The sequence below is a fragment of the Anolis sagrei genome, chromosome X (assembly GCF_037176765.1).
Source record: "Anolis sagrei isolate rAnoSag1 chromosome X, rAnoSag1.mat, whole genome shotgun sequence".
Taxonomy (NCBI): Eukaryota; Metazoa; Chordata; class Lepidosauria; order Squamata; family Dactyloidae; genus Anolis; species Anolis sagrei.
Window position 1 is genome coordinate 35148880 of NC_090034.1, and position 18062 is coordinate 35166941.

At 41.1% G+C, this 18062-nt stretch overlaps 1 protein-coding gene across 16 annotated transcripts in view; it reads right to left on the reverse strand.

The window, feature by feature from the left end:
- Positions 1-18062, reverse strand: part of ARVCF (ARVCF delta catenin family member) — a 537576-nt gene that overhangs the window by 169998 nt on the left and 349516 nt on the right. For all 16 annotated transcript variants that reach the window (XM_060785841.2, XM_060785850.2, XM_067473177.1 and 13 more), the window contains one exon: positions 3349-3507. In XM_060785841.2, the coding sequence (XP_060641824.1) occupies positions 3349-3507 (159 nt within the window). The remainder of the gene's footprint in view (positions 1-3348; positions 3508-18062) is intronic.

Here is an 18062-nt window from a genome sequence, read left to right on the forward strand (position 1 = left end):
AAATCCACCTCTACAGGTGCGCTCAGTATGGGGATAAAGTTTTTTTTCTTTTGGAGTTATCTATGAGTGGATTGAAATGTTAAGAAATGGCCATACTATGAGTGTGATGAATGCAGAGCACTCCAGATGTCCAGCTACAACCACAGCCATGAGGGATAAAAAAAGAAAGGATCCTGGAACTGATTCACAAAAAATGGAAGAATAACAGTTGAAGAGGCTTCAGGGAAGCTGAATATAAGTCCTGCCTGAATTTGCCAATGGCCTTGATTCATAATAGCCTTAAGCTCAGTAAAGTGTGTGCTAAGTGGGGGTCTAAGCAGCTGACAAAGGAGCTTTCAGGGGAAGAAGATTTTCATGTGATGGCATTAAAAAGTTGTATTACACTGGGAAAAAATGTATAAAAAAGGAAGGTGACTATGTAGAAAATTATCTAATTGTTTTTGAAATCCTTAATAAATAGAGTTTTAAAAAGTACTGAAAGTTTTTGAATACCCTTTGTATATTCTTTACATATACGACCATAGCTGTCTCATCACAGTTAGTACTAGAAGTGGGCAAGAGGAAGCCTACTGACTGCTTTTATTTGCATCCCCTGCTACCCCACACTGTCAAATTGGGACTGCACTATGGGAGAAAGGTTACAACTGTCTGCATATCTTGTTGAAAGATGAAAAACAGCCCTACTACCATGCTTCAAAAATTTGGTAAGGGTTGGGTTCAGCTGAAATGTACCATAACTAGACATTGCCCACTCTTAGTCTATACCAATGGTGCCAAACCTTCAATTCTTCAGGTGTTTGGGACTCCAGCTCCCATAAGTTTTAGCCAGCTAGTCCAATGGTTAGGAATTCTGGGAGCTGAAGTTCAAAACATTTGGAGGGTCACAGGCTGGATACCACTGGTATATAACAAATGGCAGCTGAGCTTCAGAGAGGTTTATTTCTTCACTCCTTCTTGAATCTGTCAAAGAACAAACCTGTGAACATTCAAAGGCAAAAGCATGTGCTCTAGAACATCATGGTAGCCATGCCCATCTCCAGAACAAGGGGCTTGCCACTGTTTGTAGAGGTTTCACTGTTCCTGTATTGGGAAATGATATACATGTAACTTTTGATAACTCTTGAGAGCAAACATCTTTCTTTCTATTCTATGATTATTCTGGGCAGATGTCTTCATGCCTGTCTTTTTTTAAAAAAAAAATCACTGCATGAAATGGAGCTCTCCTGTTCTCATGAAGTGCCATGCGCAGTTAAGGTTTGGCCCTCCCACCTTGCAAGTTCCATGTGACAGCCTTGTCAAATAATGCTCTACAATTTGTTGCAAGGCAGAGGAGCCTAAATAGACACCAGTTTCATCACACCAAGTTTCATTTTCCAAACCACTATGCTTTAGAGAGGCAAATTGACATCTCTAAAACTTTTCCTTGTATATGTATGTTCAAAACAGCCGGAAGAGTAAAATGCTTTTTCAGACCCTCAGATGTGAAAAATAGAGGAAAATGAGATACTTGTCCTATGTCAGAACACTAAATGGAATCAAGTGCCTGGAACTCTGACTATCATTAACTTCACATTACAAAACTGTACCAACAAACCAGGAAGTACATATTTCTGACTGTAGCTGCATTTACTTCCGAATTGCATATACCTTAGAGCTAGAATGGTCTAAGCTCTTTTAGTTCAGTAAAAAGTTACATTTTTACATTTATTTTTTATTTTCTCTCCTCTTTTCCTATATTTTATGATAATTTCAGCAAGCAACTTTTAAAAAAACCCACAAACACATACAACTAGAGTAAAAGTCCACGGCACATATAATTAGGATAAAATATAAGCTCAATTAAAAATATGACAAAGTGAATTTATGATTATAATTTCACATGAAAGAAAGGGGACGTTAACAATTACATTGTTAGTTATAAACAAATGATATTTGAATAGTTCTGTGAAATGTTATCTGCAATGACTCACAAAGTGATTTGGGGGGGGGGGGGAGAACAAATGAATGTAAGAGTCCACCCAACTAGACCAAAGCCCTACCTATTTCAACATTCGGTTTTCCATGGTGGCCAAGCACAAGGCATCTGTCAGCTCCTGTTGTTGCTCCTCAGGAGCTGATACTGAAGGGCATCATGTCTTTGCTTTCAGAAACAGCATGAAGCTCATCAGGACCAATAACTCCCGGTAGCCCTATCTACTATCTATAAATCTACATCGAAACTTCAGGCTGTAACCATATGCTGTGGCCAAGAATTCCATATGCTTACTATAATTCTCATCAGGCATTTTCTAACTGTATCTATACTTAGGAGTATAGAAAAAGCACTGCACAATAATTCCTAAGATAACTGCAATGGGACATGTATCTCTCTTCACCCAAACATAGTTCCAAAGCTCCACATGAGAAGAAACTCTGCCTTATTAACAGAGCTTGGAACGTCCTGTTTGAAAATGAATCTGTTAATGTCAGACATTAGAAAAGTGGGATATTTAATTCATTCTAATTAACACTAGTAATTGAAATTGTTTAATTCAATGAGTTGTCATTGAACAGCTGACTTATCACTGAATAATTCAGTGACTTAAACAATAAAACCACCAGTTTTCAGAACAGATGAAATTTACAGAGAACAGTAGAATATAGCATGGGATATCAGCATTGACTCCTAGGAGCACATTTTGTTCTTCACTCCTCCAAAACTGATGTTTTTGATATTTTAGAGTTCCCTTCTCCCTGTCTTGGATTTTATTTTTTGTAGCTGGACTATAAGGCCCATAACACAATTGTAGCACAGGGATAGTGGGAGTCTAACAGTTGAATACTATTAGGTTGGGAATAAGTGCCCTAAAGCATTCACCTTACAACACGTTCAGTTAAGTTTCCAAATGGATCCTTTCCCCCATCATCCCCATTCTGCCTTACTCACCCTTCAAATACCTTGTTTGTTAAAGGTTAATAAGGGAAAACGTTAAACATTAGAAAGGGATGATGTGCTGATTTTAGATTGAGGACTGATCCAGTGCAAGTGCAGCAATAATTGACTGGCTAAAAAGATCAGTGAGTGGATCAAAGGTGGAGACTTCTTAATTGAAAATGTTTAGAGTGCCTTAGAGCATATCAGGAACAGTTTTCTGCACGGCCGAATCAATGCCGCTTCTTTCCTTTTCCGCCTCCAAACAAGAAGATTAGTTTGCAAAGAACACTATTAGAGCACACATTTTGCATCTTGAGATTCTAAATTCAATCTGTAGTACCACCCAGATAAAAGATCTGACATCTAACAAGTCCAGTACTGCATAGAAGGAAACATGAGCTCAGGAAGGAAAGACCAGCATTTGCTGCTCCTACCTTAGTCTCAGTCCTCCTTGTGGTCCCATCTTCCGAAGTCACAATAGAAACATGGGACGTAGGGGTGCCTGGATCTTCTTCCACAGTCACAGTTTCTTCAACCATTTCTTGGGGCTCCTGCATCATTGCTATCGACGTCTGGTTGCTGGGGCTCTGCTCCTAAACAAAACACAAATGGGTGGCATGAATACTAAGACAAGAATAAAAACATGGAGCTGGGGGAAAAGCTATTCCAACCACACAACACACTCATGCCACATCTACAAGATAAGAGTTGATACGGCCACAGCCTTGTTGATCCATTTCAAGCCACTCAGAATTACGTGTAGAACCTGATTGACCTGAAACCTGCCACTGGTCTACAGCACTGCTTCCTAAACTGTAGGTCTCAACCTCAGCTGAGGTCCCCTTAGCTCAATATTGGAGTCACAAAACAGTTGACAACAGTAAAAGGTTTTAGGCACTAATACAAATTTGTTAACAATGTGTAGGGTTCACAGTGGTCTCTGTAGTAAAGGGCTTGTACAAATGAGCATACTTCTCAACAGCCCAAGGGGCTAGATTGATTCAAGGGGAACCTGCTCCTACTGGCCTTGATCTTGCAAGAAGTTACCTCTTCCTCCTTCTCCTTTCTTAAAGCCATGAAATGAACATCAAGTCATGAGAAGAAGGAGGACAAGAAGGTGACAGCTCCTGGCAGAGCGTCTTGGCAAAGGTTGACATGCTGTGCATCATTGTCAGAAAAAGGAAGCTTCTCTGTAGAGCCCTAGATTGTTTGCTCCTAAATCTGACCAGGCTTGTGCAGAAAAGCCAGACTCAGTTTTCCAGACAGGTACTGGAGCATGGGGTGACACTGGTGGAGAGACTCTCTGAGACAATGGAAGTAGCACCATAAACTAACACAGAAGTAGAAGCCATATCTTTTACTTAGAAAACCCGATGATGAGGCAATCCAAAATGAAACAAGAGATAGTGCCAGAATATGAGACTCCCAGGTCCAAAGACACCCATCAAGCTACTAGGGAAAAGCAAAGAGGAGTGGTGCTTTGGCTAATGACACAATTGGCCTCAAGCCCAAAGAGACGTTCAGCTATTGATAAACTCAGAGGTAAAAGAAATTCCAAAGCTGCATAACACCTCAACCAGGGTTTTAACATTTTAAACATTTTATCCTGTACATTTGGCCTGCCCTCTGTGATTGATTCTATTATGTTATTTTGTATTGTTTATTTCATTTTGTTGCATTGTGTATTTTGTTTGTGTTTGTGTTAATTTTTAAAATTGTTTTGTATTGTTCTGGTGTATTATTATTGGGCTTGGCCTCATGTTAGCCACCCCTAGTCCCCATTGGGGAGATGGTGGCAGGGTATAAATAAAGATTATTATTATTATTATTATTATTATTATTGTTGTTGTTGTTATTATTGAATGTGACAAGCATGAACCAAGGGAACCAAAATGTTGTAAACCAAGAAATAACCACTGAAATGATTGCAGTTGATGAGCTAGAATTGACAGGAATTTCTAGTCAAATTACATCACATTTTTACTTAGGAAATGGAAGCTGAAGAAGAAATTGGGTGACATTCATAGTGAGGATAGATGTAGCAAAAGCAGTCAGGGTTTATGATGCATAGTCTGAATGACTAATATCAATAAAATTTTAGAGAAAACCCATAATCCAGGTTTATGTTCCAGGTGCAGAGGCAGGAAAGGAAGAAACTGAACATTTCTACACTGGATTCCCAGAGGAAATTAATCACACATCAAAACAAGAAATATTGATAATAATAAGTGACTGTAATGAAAAAAAATGAAAACAAAGCAGAATCAAACAATCCTAGAGAAAAGATACCAGAAAAGACAATAATGCTTGGTTAGTTTAGAAGGCAGTAGGAAAAGAAGAAGAAGAAGAGCACATTACTGATGGATAGACTCAATGTTTTGGATAAGATGACGCGGCAGTCTCTCATTCACAGAGACACCAAACTTTAAAATTGATTTTGGAGTAGTTAACCAATTTAGCCATCTTTCTCTGGCTGATGATTCAAAGTCAACCCAGACTGATTTTGTTCTATTGCCAGAACCATGCAATATTTCCTTTTTAAAAATTACAGTGGGCCTTTGGTATCGCTGGGGTTTGGTTACCACAATCTGTAGGCTCTCAAGTCCCATTATATCCAATGGCTTAGTAAAATGGAATCCCGTATATAAAATGGCAAAAAAAATGCAAAATGTTCAAGCCATGGATGGTTGAAGTCATGGATACAAAATCCATGGATACAAAGGGCTAACTCCCACAACCTCTCAGGAAACATAGAGCAAAAGCTGCTGCATACAGAACATACATATAAAACAGTAAGCAAACAGAATTACAGATTAACAAATTACTAGAGGAGGCTTGAAGAAAGATGTTATTTCCAACAGAGCCAAAAGGAAAAAAAACCATAACTGATTTTCTTTAGAACGTCAACTATGGCCAAGCCAGTTCATCTTTCTTTTCATTTCAGTTTAGAAATAATCGAGTGGAAAATGAAAACACTCTTGTGTCCGTGCCAAGTGTCACTTCTGTCCTCCAGAGTCTGCAGCATTTCAATAACATTTCCTTTCTGTCTCCGGGAATACCACAGGCCTTGCTCAATGGCCCACTCTTCTTGTAAGGTCACCCATGGAACATCTGTTTGATGGGCAAATGTGGGACTGGGAGGGCAGCATGGGATTTGCTTTGGAGAGGGCAAGAGCAACCTTAATTTCACCCAGTGCCTTGCAGCAGATGTTCGATAGCATGGGAGACCAGATGGCACCTTGAGTTACCCTAAATGCCATAGCGATAAACTAACCTCACCATCAGAGAACAACATAGCAAAAAGTGCTTCCCGTTATCATTACAAACAGGAGGAAACAATGATTGATGGTACAGAATGTCAATGAAAAGGTCAAGACATGATCCAACAGAGTTGCTTTTTCTGTCCAGCTCATCCTATAGCTTATCGAGGTGAGGAAGACAGTTTTGTATCCCATATTCTCCTAGGCTGCATCTACATCCTAATGCAGTTTGACACCACTTTAACTACTATAACTTAATGCTATGGAGTCCTGGGAGTTGTAGTTTGGTGAGGCACCAGCACTCATCGGCAAAGACGACTCAAGACCACACAAAACTACAACTCCCATAATTACGTAGCACTGAGCCATGACAGCTCAAATGGTGTCAAACTACATTAAGTCTGCAGTGTAAATGAAACCTTAGGCAGCAGTGCAATAATAGACTGGAATATGTGCAATGACTATGGAATGGTCTTGGATTATGATTTTTGGATGGCGTGATTTAATGTTGAATGTAATGCTTTTAAATGTTTAATATGTATTTTAATCCAATTGATTTGAAGCGTAATGTTTGTATATGTTCCAAGGCATTGAATAACTGCAATATGTAAGTCACCTTGAGTCCCCTTCAGGGTAGAGAAAGGTGGGGCATAAATAAGGTAAATAAATAAGTAAATAAGGTTTCTGCACGCACCTACACCGGCTCCCCATGTTTGTTTTTAGGGCACTAATCTGCTAGGGATTTTAAAAAAACATTTTTACACATTTCTAACTTTTTGAAGTATCCACCATGAGGGTATTTTCTCAGATCCATTAACTAGCAAGTGCTTCATCATATAATATGTTTGACTGTATCTGTCAGGTCAAGATGTTTTGCCTGGGAACTGTAGGTTGTTGTGCGGCAGTAATGTTTCTCAAAGTGCCTCTCTTTTTTGCTGCTAAAGAGCACACAGAGCTCCGACAACTCTTTGTTACAAACTCTGCATGGGAAGAAAATGCTTTTGCTTAATCCTCTCATGATCTCAACCCTCCTCTGAGATGAAACCGGCTAAGGTGCCCTTGTTTGGGACAGTTTTATTTACAGCTACAGACTGACATTTTGGAAGAATACACAGTATCGCAATTAAAGGCTTAAGATTGTGTAAGCCCCGCAGGCAGTTTGAAGTTACAGGAAGCTCAAACAATAAGTCCAGTCACAATGCACCTTAATGGAGTGGTTATGAATAAAATGGGGCAAAAAAACTCCGCTCCTCGTTTTAAAGAGCCTGTACTCCTCCACTCCTTTCCCAATTGACATTCAGACAGATAACAGAATACTAATCTCTTTTAAGGTGGTTTCCTAAAGGCAGAGACCTCGCAGTGGCATGCCTTATCTGAAAGCGTCAGTGGCTCACCTGTTGTCATTGAAGGAGCCTGCACCTGGGACTAAAACAATGTAGAGTCAATGGTCCCTTTACAACAGGTCTATTATCGTTTTTGTGGACTATTATCTACCATTTCAACTCTTACCTACTTCTTCTGAGGGATGCCTAAGTATATTTTGGAGATCCTGGGAAGATATACAATTTTTGTGGGTTCTTTACAGATACCCTTTTGAAAATTGCTGTGCATGGGTCTGTCCCTTGTCACTGTTAACGGTCCCAAAAATGAGAATTAAAACAAGTTTCTTGTACAGTACAACCCCTGTTTTCAAGGGGGCCTAACTACGCTCCATAAACAGAGAATATTCACTGGTTTCTTGGGGCGAGGGAGGAGGGGGGAACTGAGCAGGACAGGATGTGATTTTCTGCTCCTTTCAACTTATTGAGGGATCGGCAAGTTTTAGACACACTATTTGACGCCAGGTATGAAGGACATACATTTAGCATGAAAAAAAAATCTGAACACAAATATATGTTTTGAGCACCAACACTGAATGAAGTTCATAGTCTTCATGCACACACACAAAAATCCATTTCAGTAATACAACTGTGGCAGCGGGGAAGAGTCGCTTCTTTGCTGCTAGGAAATCAGAACCCTTGTTGAACTGCTTTTTATACTTAAATATAGTTTTAGACAATTTAATCGAAAAATGGGCCCTCAAAATCTGGATTGACTTATCCATGGGTCAATGGGGCTACTGGACCTTAACTCTTATCGATGGGGGAAGAACCTTCTCTTGCATAGAGTGGCAAAAAGGGAAAGCTTAGTCCATCCTGGGAAAACCTAAAAGGTGCACCAACCACCTATACTTTCTACCATGGCATCACTTCTGGTCTTTTCAAATGTCAAGGTGGGCAAATGGTGATGGTAGCCAAGGGCAAATGGCCTCCAGAGATGACAATGCCCCCTTCCCCTCCTTGTGGAATGATCCTCAGCTTATATAGGGTACTTTAAAGTAGTCGTATCTACCCTGGAAATACCCTGAATGGCTTGAAGAAATCCTAAATAGAATATTCCTGTTAAGTCAGGGAGGGCGGAGTATCCAGTCCAAAATTTTGTTGCACTTTGACTTTTTCCTACTAAGAGAGAAAAAGTGGAAACTCATAACTGTCAAACTCACTGGTGAAACCCACAACACCCATACAGTTCCTCAACCAGTCTTAAACCACTGTGCCACCTCCATCTTTCCTTTAAATCTTTTCCAATGCATGTCTAATCTCAAATAGTAATTTTATAACCATGTTCCTATTCAATTTCTGAATAAAGGTATTTCAAAAGCTCCTACATGGCTTGATTAATCTGGACCAAACCTGGTACATATACCCTTCATTACCCAACTTAACATAATCCTGCAAAAAACCCCAATCATTTTGTATACCCTTCATTTTTTAAAGGACTACATTGGTGGTCCATGAGCATGAAGCCGCAGTGCTCAGATGCAACCACAAGAGGGTAGAATATAGAGAGATAGGCTGCCTCAGAGAGAGAGATGGCAATTGGAAGAGGGCTAGCACATCAGCAGGGAGACACTGCCACCAATGCAGAATCTCCCAGAGGCCCAGAGTGGCACCATGGAGATGTTCAAAGGGAGGTCTTCTCGGAGGGCCAGGAAAAGATAGAAGAAGGCCTACAGAGGCATCTAAGTATATATGCTAGTATTATTATAAATTTCATACACCGGGTTCCTGTTTAGGCCTCACTGGAAGGTGTGTCCTTTCATTCCCCCCTCCACAGTCTTCTAAATTTCAGTACACCAAAAGCTTGCTTTTGTGACATTAAACTTGAGGAGAATAATAGTACAGAAAAGAGGGGTTGTGTTCTTTTCATGTGCTTTTTGTGACTCTTAAAATGCATTTAGAATAAAAATAAAGCCCACACTTTGAATCCTGGCTTGCCCGTGGGCAAAGCACACCTTTAAAGTTTGGCGCTTAAGCATGAGCATACAGCAAAGTGAAGCACTGGGTTTCAATGAGCTGCAGAGTCTGTTTTTGATCCGGCAACTGACTTGAAAATGGCTTTCCTTAGAGGTTTGGGGATGGATCTGCATTCCTAAAGTAATGTCTCTCAGTTGGAAGGGGCTTCCTTGCACCCAATTGGAAGACTTAATCCTTGTCTGGCACACTGAGCAGCTGTCATAGTGCGCTCTGGTTTGCAAGGGGAACTGCAAGCCCCAGGCTGCACTTCTCCCCTCTGGGATTCTGTGTCTAGCAGTCATCATTCCACCAACACAATTGGCTATTCCTCCTCTATATGGTGGCCACATGGAAAAGCAGCCCAGCTTCCAATGACATCCAGGGTTTCACATTCCCATTCCTACAGTGTTATGAAATGTCCTGGGCTCTTTTCCATATGGCCACATTGCCCCACTACCATTTAGAGAGAAGCCAAAAACCACAACTGTCACACTGGCAGAAGGAGCGGTGTTTTCCCTCACTCATTTACAGCCATGATGTCATGGAGTTATGCTTTCATTACTGGGAAAATGGAATTAATTTCAAGTATCAAACTCTCCCTTACTAGCTACTTCCAAGCTCTGCTTTTACTCATATTTCTCTTCCCACCCTGTGCATTTCACTTTACCTTTGGACTGCGAGCCAAGGGGCAGGAGCTATCCAGAGACTTTTCCAGAGAAATAACATCACCATACCAGCCCAAACAAAAATGTCCTCCCACTTTTCCACTCCATGCAACTGTTTTCCACATCTGTGCCCCCAGGGTTGTCTCCTCACTTGGCCTAATGGTAGGTAGGGCAGCCTTGCCGTTTAGAGGAGCTAGAGACATAGGAGCACAAGACCCTTTCGTCTTACAACAAACCATGGTTTGGTGTTACATGTGAACTAGACATATCAAGCATAGGTCGAGTCTTCCTTATGCAAAATGTTTGGGACCAGGCGTATTTTGGATTCCAGATTTTTTAAGATTTTGGAACACCTGCATATATGATTACGTACATATCATATTTCATCAACTCTAAGGCATACTTTTTCCATTAAAGGGGGAAAATGGAGTACACCTTAGATTGAATGGTGCCTTTGATGTGATGATTTGGTTTATTTTTTATTTTAAAACACCTGTCTAATCTCCAAGAGGGAGGAGGAAGGGCCCCAGTCCCAACGGCTCTGCTAGGCTTCCACCATTTTGTCCTCAGCCTGACGACTGTTTACCGTCTGGCTGAGCAAAGTGCTGCTTCCTGCTTCCCCCAACAGGCCCATAGACAACATGTATTTATGCTCCACAGACATCTTATACACACAGCCTGAAGGTCACTTTATCCAGAGTATTTTTAATAATTTTATGCCTGAAAGAAAATGTGTGTATGCTGAACACTCAGAACGCAAAGGTATCGCTATCTCAGCTACCCATTAGGTAATTTTGGAATTCATGCTATTTTGGATTTCAGAGTTCCAGATAAGGGATGCTCAACTGGTAATTAATTGACCACATTCACCTCCAAGCTCAGAATGTCATGTAGAGGAGTTCTACCAGCTCCCTTCTCCAAAAGCCTATACATGCTCATTCTTATCTGAAAAGACACATGCTAGAAACTCCTCAACCTGCAGAAGGTTCCCTTTCTCCCTTCTCTATTCTTTCTCTACTGCCAAATATGCCTCCCCAAGACACACAGACAGAAACCGAGGAGCCAATTCTATTGAAGCCCTTCTGTTTGTTCTGGCTTCCTTCTGAGCCTCCAGCCCCCTGGGATTTCCTCCCCAGTTTGTCTCCACACCGAAGATCCAGCTCCCAAAAGGTATTCTAATTTCAACCAAGACTTGCCTCCCTCCTTCTCATCGCAGGGGAAAGGTTAGGGCTTCACAGACAAACCAAAGAACTCCCTCTGGGTTTCCTTTTTGAAAGGGTAAAACCTTACCAAGTTCCATTCAAAACAAAAGGGGAATTAGGGGAAAGATAATGATTTTTAAATAAAAAAAGCCCTGAGCAAACTGCAAAATGCAAAAGGGGGAAAAGAAGCTTCTCTACAACACCCATATATCAGCTTTTTTTAAAAGTGACTTTCCCCCCCTTAAAGCATAACCTTAAATCTAAGGGTTTTGAGGCTTAGCTGTGGAATTCCAGGAATCTCTCACTTCTTGATCCCCCCCCCCTCTCTTTTGCATTCAACATTTCTTGCATGTTCTTTCTCTCTAAGAGCCCAACAAAAGGACAAAGGCAAAACATTTCCAAGAGGTCTTCTGTTCGTGTTCCTTACTGAAATGAGAGTCCTTGAATCAAACTTGGAGGTGCACCAACTCAAACACATCGACACAGTACAAACCAGCATTTTCCAAACATCAAGAAACCTGATTATCTATGGACAAAACACAGTTTGCCATGGCACTTTATCCCATTTTGCTGTTAAGCAATCCACAAAACAAGGGAGTATTCCTATGAGTGCAGTCATTTTTTGCATGACAACATTCTCTCACTTAATCAATTGCACAAGCTGGTTGTTGTTGTTATTACCCCACTTTTTTCTTCCTACAAAGGAAACTCAAAGCAGCTTTCACCAACTTGGTATCAGATAACTCTTGTCAGCATCAAATCCATTTTATATTGCCTACTGGACAAAAAAAGAACCTTAAATGATGGTGGGAGGACCACGAACATCCAAAAGAAAATGCCAGTTAACTAAGGATGCATCAATACTGTAGAATTAATAAATTTAGTCTGACACGACTGCATTAACGGCCATGGCTCAGTGATATAGAATCATGGGAGTTATAGTTTTAAAAGGTAAAACTATAACTCCCCTTCCCCTATCACCCCCTTCCCCTATCACAGGCTCAACTTGTGGGAACGAGGGAGAGGGCCTTCTCCGCTGTGGCTCCCCGCCTTTGGAACTCACTACATGGGGAGATCAGGCAAGCCCCTACCCTAGCTGCCTTCAAGAAAGACCGAAAATCTTGGCTCTTCCGATGTGCCTTCGGAGAGTGACCACTCAACCCATTGTCTATTTCCCCTACAGTTGACCCCTCAATAAAGTACCTTCCCCTGTTCCCTATAAAGGCCAAAGTCCACTGCTCCTCCCTCTCAGGCTCCTCTCTCATAAATGCACTTTCATCCCTAACTCACCCAGGGTTTTAAGCTTTTAACATTTTATCTCATACATCTGGCCCACCCTCGGTGTTTGATTTTATTATGTCATTTTATGTTGTTTATTTTATCTGCCATTTTATATATATTGTTATGATATATTGTCCTGTTATTTGTGTCTAATTATGTTGTATTATTTGGGCTTGGCCTCATGTTAGCTACCCCGAGTCCCCTTAGGGGAGATCGGTGCAGGTTATAAATAAAGATGATGATGATGATGATGATTATTATTAGACCTTCTCTGTCAAAGTGCACTCGTGCCTCATCAAACTACAAATCTCAGGATTCTATAGCATTGAGCCATGGTAGATAATGCGATATAAAACTGCCTTCATTCTACAGTGCAGATGCATCATGTTTAGGAGAAATCATAACAGCTTTCAAACCCTGTCCCAAAGGAAAGCATACCCTAATCACCCATACCATACTTTCCTAACATCACACCCCCAGGAAACCGCGGTAAGTAATGCTTACCAGGGAGCAACAGTTGAATTAGTTAACCGTCAGGGCTATACAGATAATTGGAGACCAAAATAGGTCTCATTGAAGTGACTCCTCTCAAGCTCTCCAGACAAGCAGACAATCAAGTCTGTCAAGGAGAGAGCAAGCTGACCTCTAACAGAAGCTGCTCTAGTAGAGAGATGGCTTTTCCCAGTTCCCAGCTTCTACCACAATTAAGTCCCTACCTAGATAAAAAGCACACACAAATACATACAGCCTGATACAACATATCTGCTTACAGTTTTGGGGATAACAGCTGGATTCTTGCCCTGAGAGAGCCAACAGAGACCCCAGAGTCCAGAAAATGGAAAGAACAAACTCTTCATTTTCTTTAGAAACATGATCACTTTTCCCCATTTGCTCTCTCACCATGACAGACACAGGGGACTGTTACTTTTGGGATGAAATGTGATTAAAATGACCTTTTGGGTTAAATGATTGGTTCAGGTAGCACTGACAACAACGTTAAAACGAACAAGATGAGTCAACTAACACATTGCGCTTTCCTGAGTAATCAAACCTGTGCTAAGAACCTTTATGAATACTTTTCAGCCCAGTCACGTATACACACTTTTGATTCATGAAAAGAATTAAAGCACACATTGTTTATTGAACTGGGTGTATTTTGATTTGACCTTTCTTCCAATGAATTCAAAGCCACGCACATGACTCTCCTCCCCACTTTCAGCCACACAAGAACCCCATGAGGTAGGCCAGGCCAAAAAAGAGCAAGCAACACCAGCATCTCAGTGAGGACACCACACTGGTGTTATATTTTATGAGCCAGCTCTTTTCTTTTATTGCAAGAAATCTCCTTCAAGGCTGACATATGAATGTTGTCAAATAAAGTAATCACAGAATCCTTGAGTTGGAAGAGACCTCAAGGGCCATCCAGTCCAATCCCTCTGCTTAAAATGCTCCAGAGAAGGATAATCTGCTGGACTTCTAGGCAGTATATTCCACTGTCAAACAATTCTTACCATCAAGAAGTTCTTCCTAATGTTTAGTCAGCGTTTCTCAACCTGGGGGTCGGGACCTCTGGAGGGGTCGCCAGGGGGTGTCAGAAGGGTCGCCAAAGACCACCAGAAAACACAGTATTTTCTGTTGGTCATGGGGGTTCTGTGTGGGAAGTTTGGCCCAATTCTATCATTGGTGGGGTTCAGAATGCTTTCATTGTAGGCGAACTATAAATCCCAGCAACTACAACTCCCAAATGTCAAGGTCTATTTTCCACAAACTCCACTGGTGTTCACACTTGGACATATTGAGTATTTGTGCCAAGTTTGGTCCAGGTCCATAATTGTTTGAGTCCACAGTGCTCTCTGGATGCAGGTGAACTACAATTCCAAAACTCAATGTCAATGCCCACCAAATCCTTCCAGTATTTTCTGATGGCCATGGGAGTTCTGTATGCCAAGTTTGGTTAAGTTCCATTGTTGATTGAGTTCAAAATGCGTTTTTGATCGTAGGTGAACTATTAATCCGAGCAACTACAACTCCCAAATGACAAAATTAATCCCCCCAAACCCCATCAGTGGTATATAAATGCTGTAAATAAATAAAAAATAAAATAAATCAGTATTCAAATTTGGGCATATCGGGTATTTGTGCCAAATTTGGTCCAGTGAATGAAAATACATCCTGCATATCAGATATTTACATTCCAATTCATAACAGTAGCAAAATTACAATTATGAAGTAGCAACAAAAATAATTTTGTGGTTGGTGGTCACCACAACATGAGGATCTGTATTAAGGGGTCATCGCATTAGGAAGGTTGAGAACCAATGGTTTAGGTGGATCTGGACACTATACTCCTATTGATGCCACCTAGAATCACATTGACCTAAAATCACTGTCGACATTTCTTTAGCTTGTGATCTACCAAGACTCCAAGATCTCTTTCACATGGACTGTTTTCAAGTCAGGTGTCACCCATCCTAGTTCTGTGCTTTTCATTTCATTTTTATTAGTAGTACCCTTAAGCAATAGTCAATTTATCAATACATAGGACAGCGACTGTAACACAAGAGAAAGTCCTGTCCATGGGCTTGTTCTGTGTCCTTGAAGGAGGGATAATAGAACAGAAAGGAAGATTAGAAAGACAGCAAAAGAGAGATCAAAACAATCTTCCTCCATGGTGTTTGGGAAGAGACACAAGGGCTGTGCTTAGCCAGGCGGTAACTTCCCATAAAAAAGCAGAAATCGACACTGTCTCGCCGAGTCGACAAAGAGGGCTTTTATGCCATTTTAACAATCTGGCATGTCTCCCTTAATGGAAGAGCAGGCAATTGGCCTTCAACTATTTCTGATTGACTGGAATGATGGATGCCGCTGACCCGCTGAACTTTTTCCACACAGAACCGGTAGGGCTGCAACAGACTGTAAATACCTTTTGACGAATTAAAAGGGCAGCAGAGAGAGAAATATGGAAGCACCGCACATCAACCTCTTCGCCTCTCCCAAAGTTGCTTTGGAAAAAGACAGGGAGTAAAAATAAACACACATTTTGCCCCCATTAAATGATAATGGAAATAATTTTGAGGAGGAGGAAGAGGAAATAAATGTAATACGCATCAGAGCTTCCCTGCCCTCTCCATGACAGGAAGGCTAATGTTTCCTCTTTGCCTGCCACGCAAGCCTCTGCTGAAGATCAGAAATGGCAATTTATCATTTGGATAAAAGATAGTCTCTTGGGGCTCCAACAGCACCTCATTTCACTTAGGAGGTGAGTGTCCCTCTTGTCACAGATGGTGCAAAATGACTGTGCTTCATCACAAACAACATCAACACAGTCTGTGTGCTTTCCAAGTGGATCACATTTTTCACAATGCTTAGCTCAGTTATAATGAGTGAAGAACAGGCCTTCTGAACAGAGCCATCGCCTGTTGCAAGGGCAAGGGGGCAGAGGGCAGGCCCTGGCATTCCCAGGATTGCAGAACTTAAAAAGGCTTCTCTTTCTAGCATAATATTTCTTGGAGCACAGCTTGAAAGATTATCAGCCCAGGGATTCTGCAAGTTATATTACGAAAAGTAAAATTTCAAAACAGTTACTTTTGGGCTTAAAGAACAGGGCGCCCTTCTATTTGGTAGCCAGAAGAGTGTTTATTGACGTTGTTTCACTGTCTGTTTGGGTTCTGCAGGACACATGGGGCTCTTGGCCAAGAGCAAGAAGCTGAGAGCCAGTGTCCCATAGTGTTTGGAGCGTTGGGACTAAAACTTTGGAGGCCAGGATCCGAATCCCTGCTTGGCCATGAAAAATGCATGGGATTACCTTAGACAAATCACACAACAATTCAATGTTAGAAGTGATTTCATAGTCAATCAGTAGGCCCAAGTTTTCCCTTCCCTATTAAATTTGTAGAGTCGATACCTCTCAATTGTTTCTGCAGTCAATCTGGCACACTGTGAATTTTAAATGGAGTTTCAAAGCTACCCAACTGGAGAGAGAGGCCACTTTGTCAAGCACCCCTCAAATCCGCCATCAGCCCTGACATCAGTAATAGAAGAGATCACACGTTTACTACTGTATATACCCATGTACAGGTCTAGAAATGTCAGTGAAAGAAATTATTTTTAAAACTTGGGTTGACTTATCCAGGGAGCAATGGAAGGACTATACCTTAACTCTGATCAAAAAACAAAGCATTTCCAAGCAAAGTAATGCAAATGAGAGCTTAGTTCATCCAAGGAGAACTTGAAAGAACCAACTCCTATACTTTCTCTACTATGACATTGCTTCTGGCCTTTCTGAATACTTGGGCTAGAGGTGACTGGCCTTCCGAGGCAGCATTGGTGCTCTCCCCTCTCTGTCGACTGACCTTCGACTTATCCAGGGGTCATATCAAAATCCATAATGTTGACCCCAAACGTGCCCTCAACTTATGCAAGGACGACTTATACACAAGTATATAAGGTATATTCAACCCAGTTTATACCACTAAATAGTTCACCTCATTCTGCCCCACACTGCGCCAAAATTAAACATGAGATAAGAATCTGTAACTGGGATCGTCCTTTTAGGAATTACATTTCTTCTTGTAAGATGAAAAAAAGCACAGGATACACAATTTCAAACAAACAAAAAGAGACAATGGCATAATTTCCCAAGTCCATGAACAGAATTTAGAAAGAATATAAACAGATGACAATTGAGAATGCAGAGTTTTTTCGAAGGAGAAAATGGCTCCTTTCCCCCTTACACTCTTGCAATAAGGACTTAAGCCTCATGCGCTGTTCTTCGCTTCTCTTCAAAAAAAAAAAATGCCTCTGAATTAACCACAGCTTCACAAATAAACATACTGCAAACGTTGAGCAAAATCTTTCTTACCTGTGAGCCACTGAACTCGAGAAACACATTTTAAAAACCCTGGAGTTTTCCAAAGCAGCTCGAAATGCATTAGCAGAAGACGCTACAAGGGGCCGGTAGGGATTAGGAAAGACTCTCCTCACCTAACAGAGATTTTTCCACGTCTCTCCACCTGCTGCTTACATCATGCCCACAAACAGACATCCAGTTGTGGTTTTTTTTTAAAAAAACACCCTACAGAGTCATTATTTACAAATTCTTCCCTTTGTTCGATACGCCTTATCCCCTCTGGTCTTGTTTAGAAATTAAAATTAACCTGATGTTAGCATGTTCCGCTCTCTAAGGCCAAGGACGTTCTGAACCCCAGTTGTAACACTTTCAATGTTTGCAAGCCGTACATTTAAAAGTTCTCATATTATTATGTTTTTACTTTAAAAAAATTGCCATACTTTTGCCACATATAAGAAGAGTCTTACCGAATAAGACAAAACTCATTGACGTACAGGGGTGGGTAAATTGCTGTTCATAGTCCCTGGACCCCACGTTTGAGCCCAGGGAGCCCTAC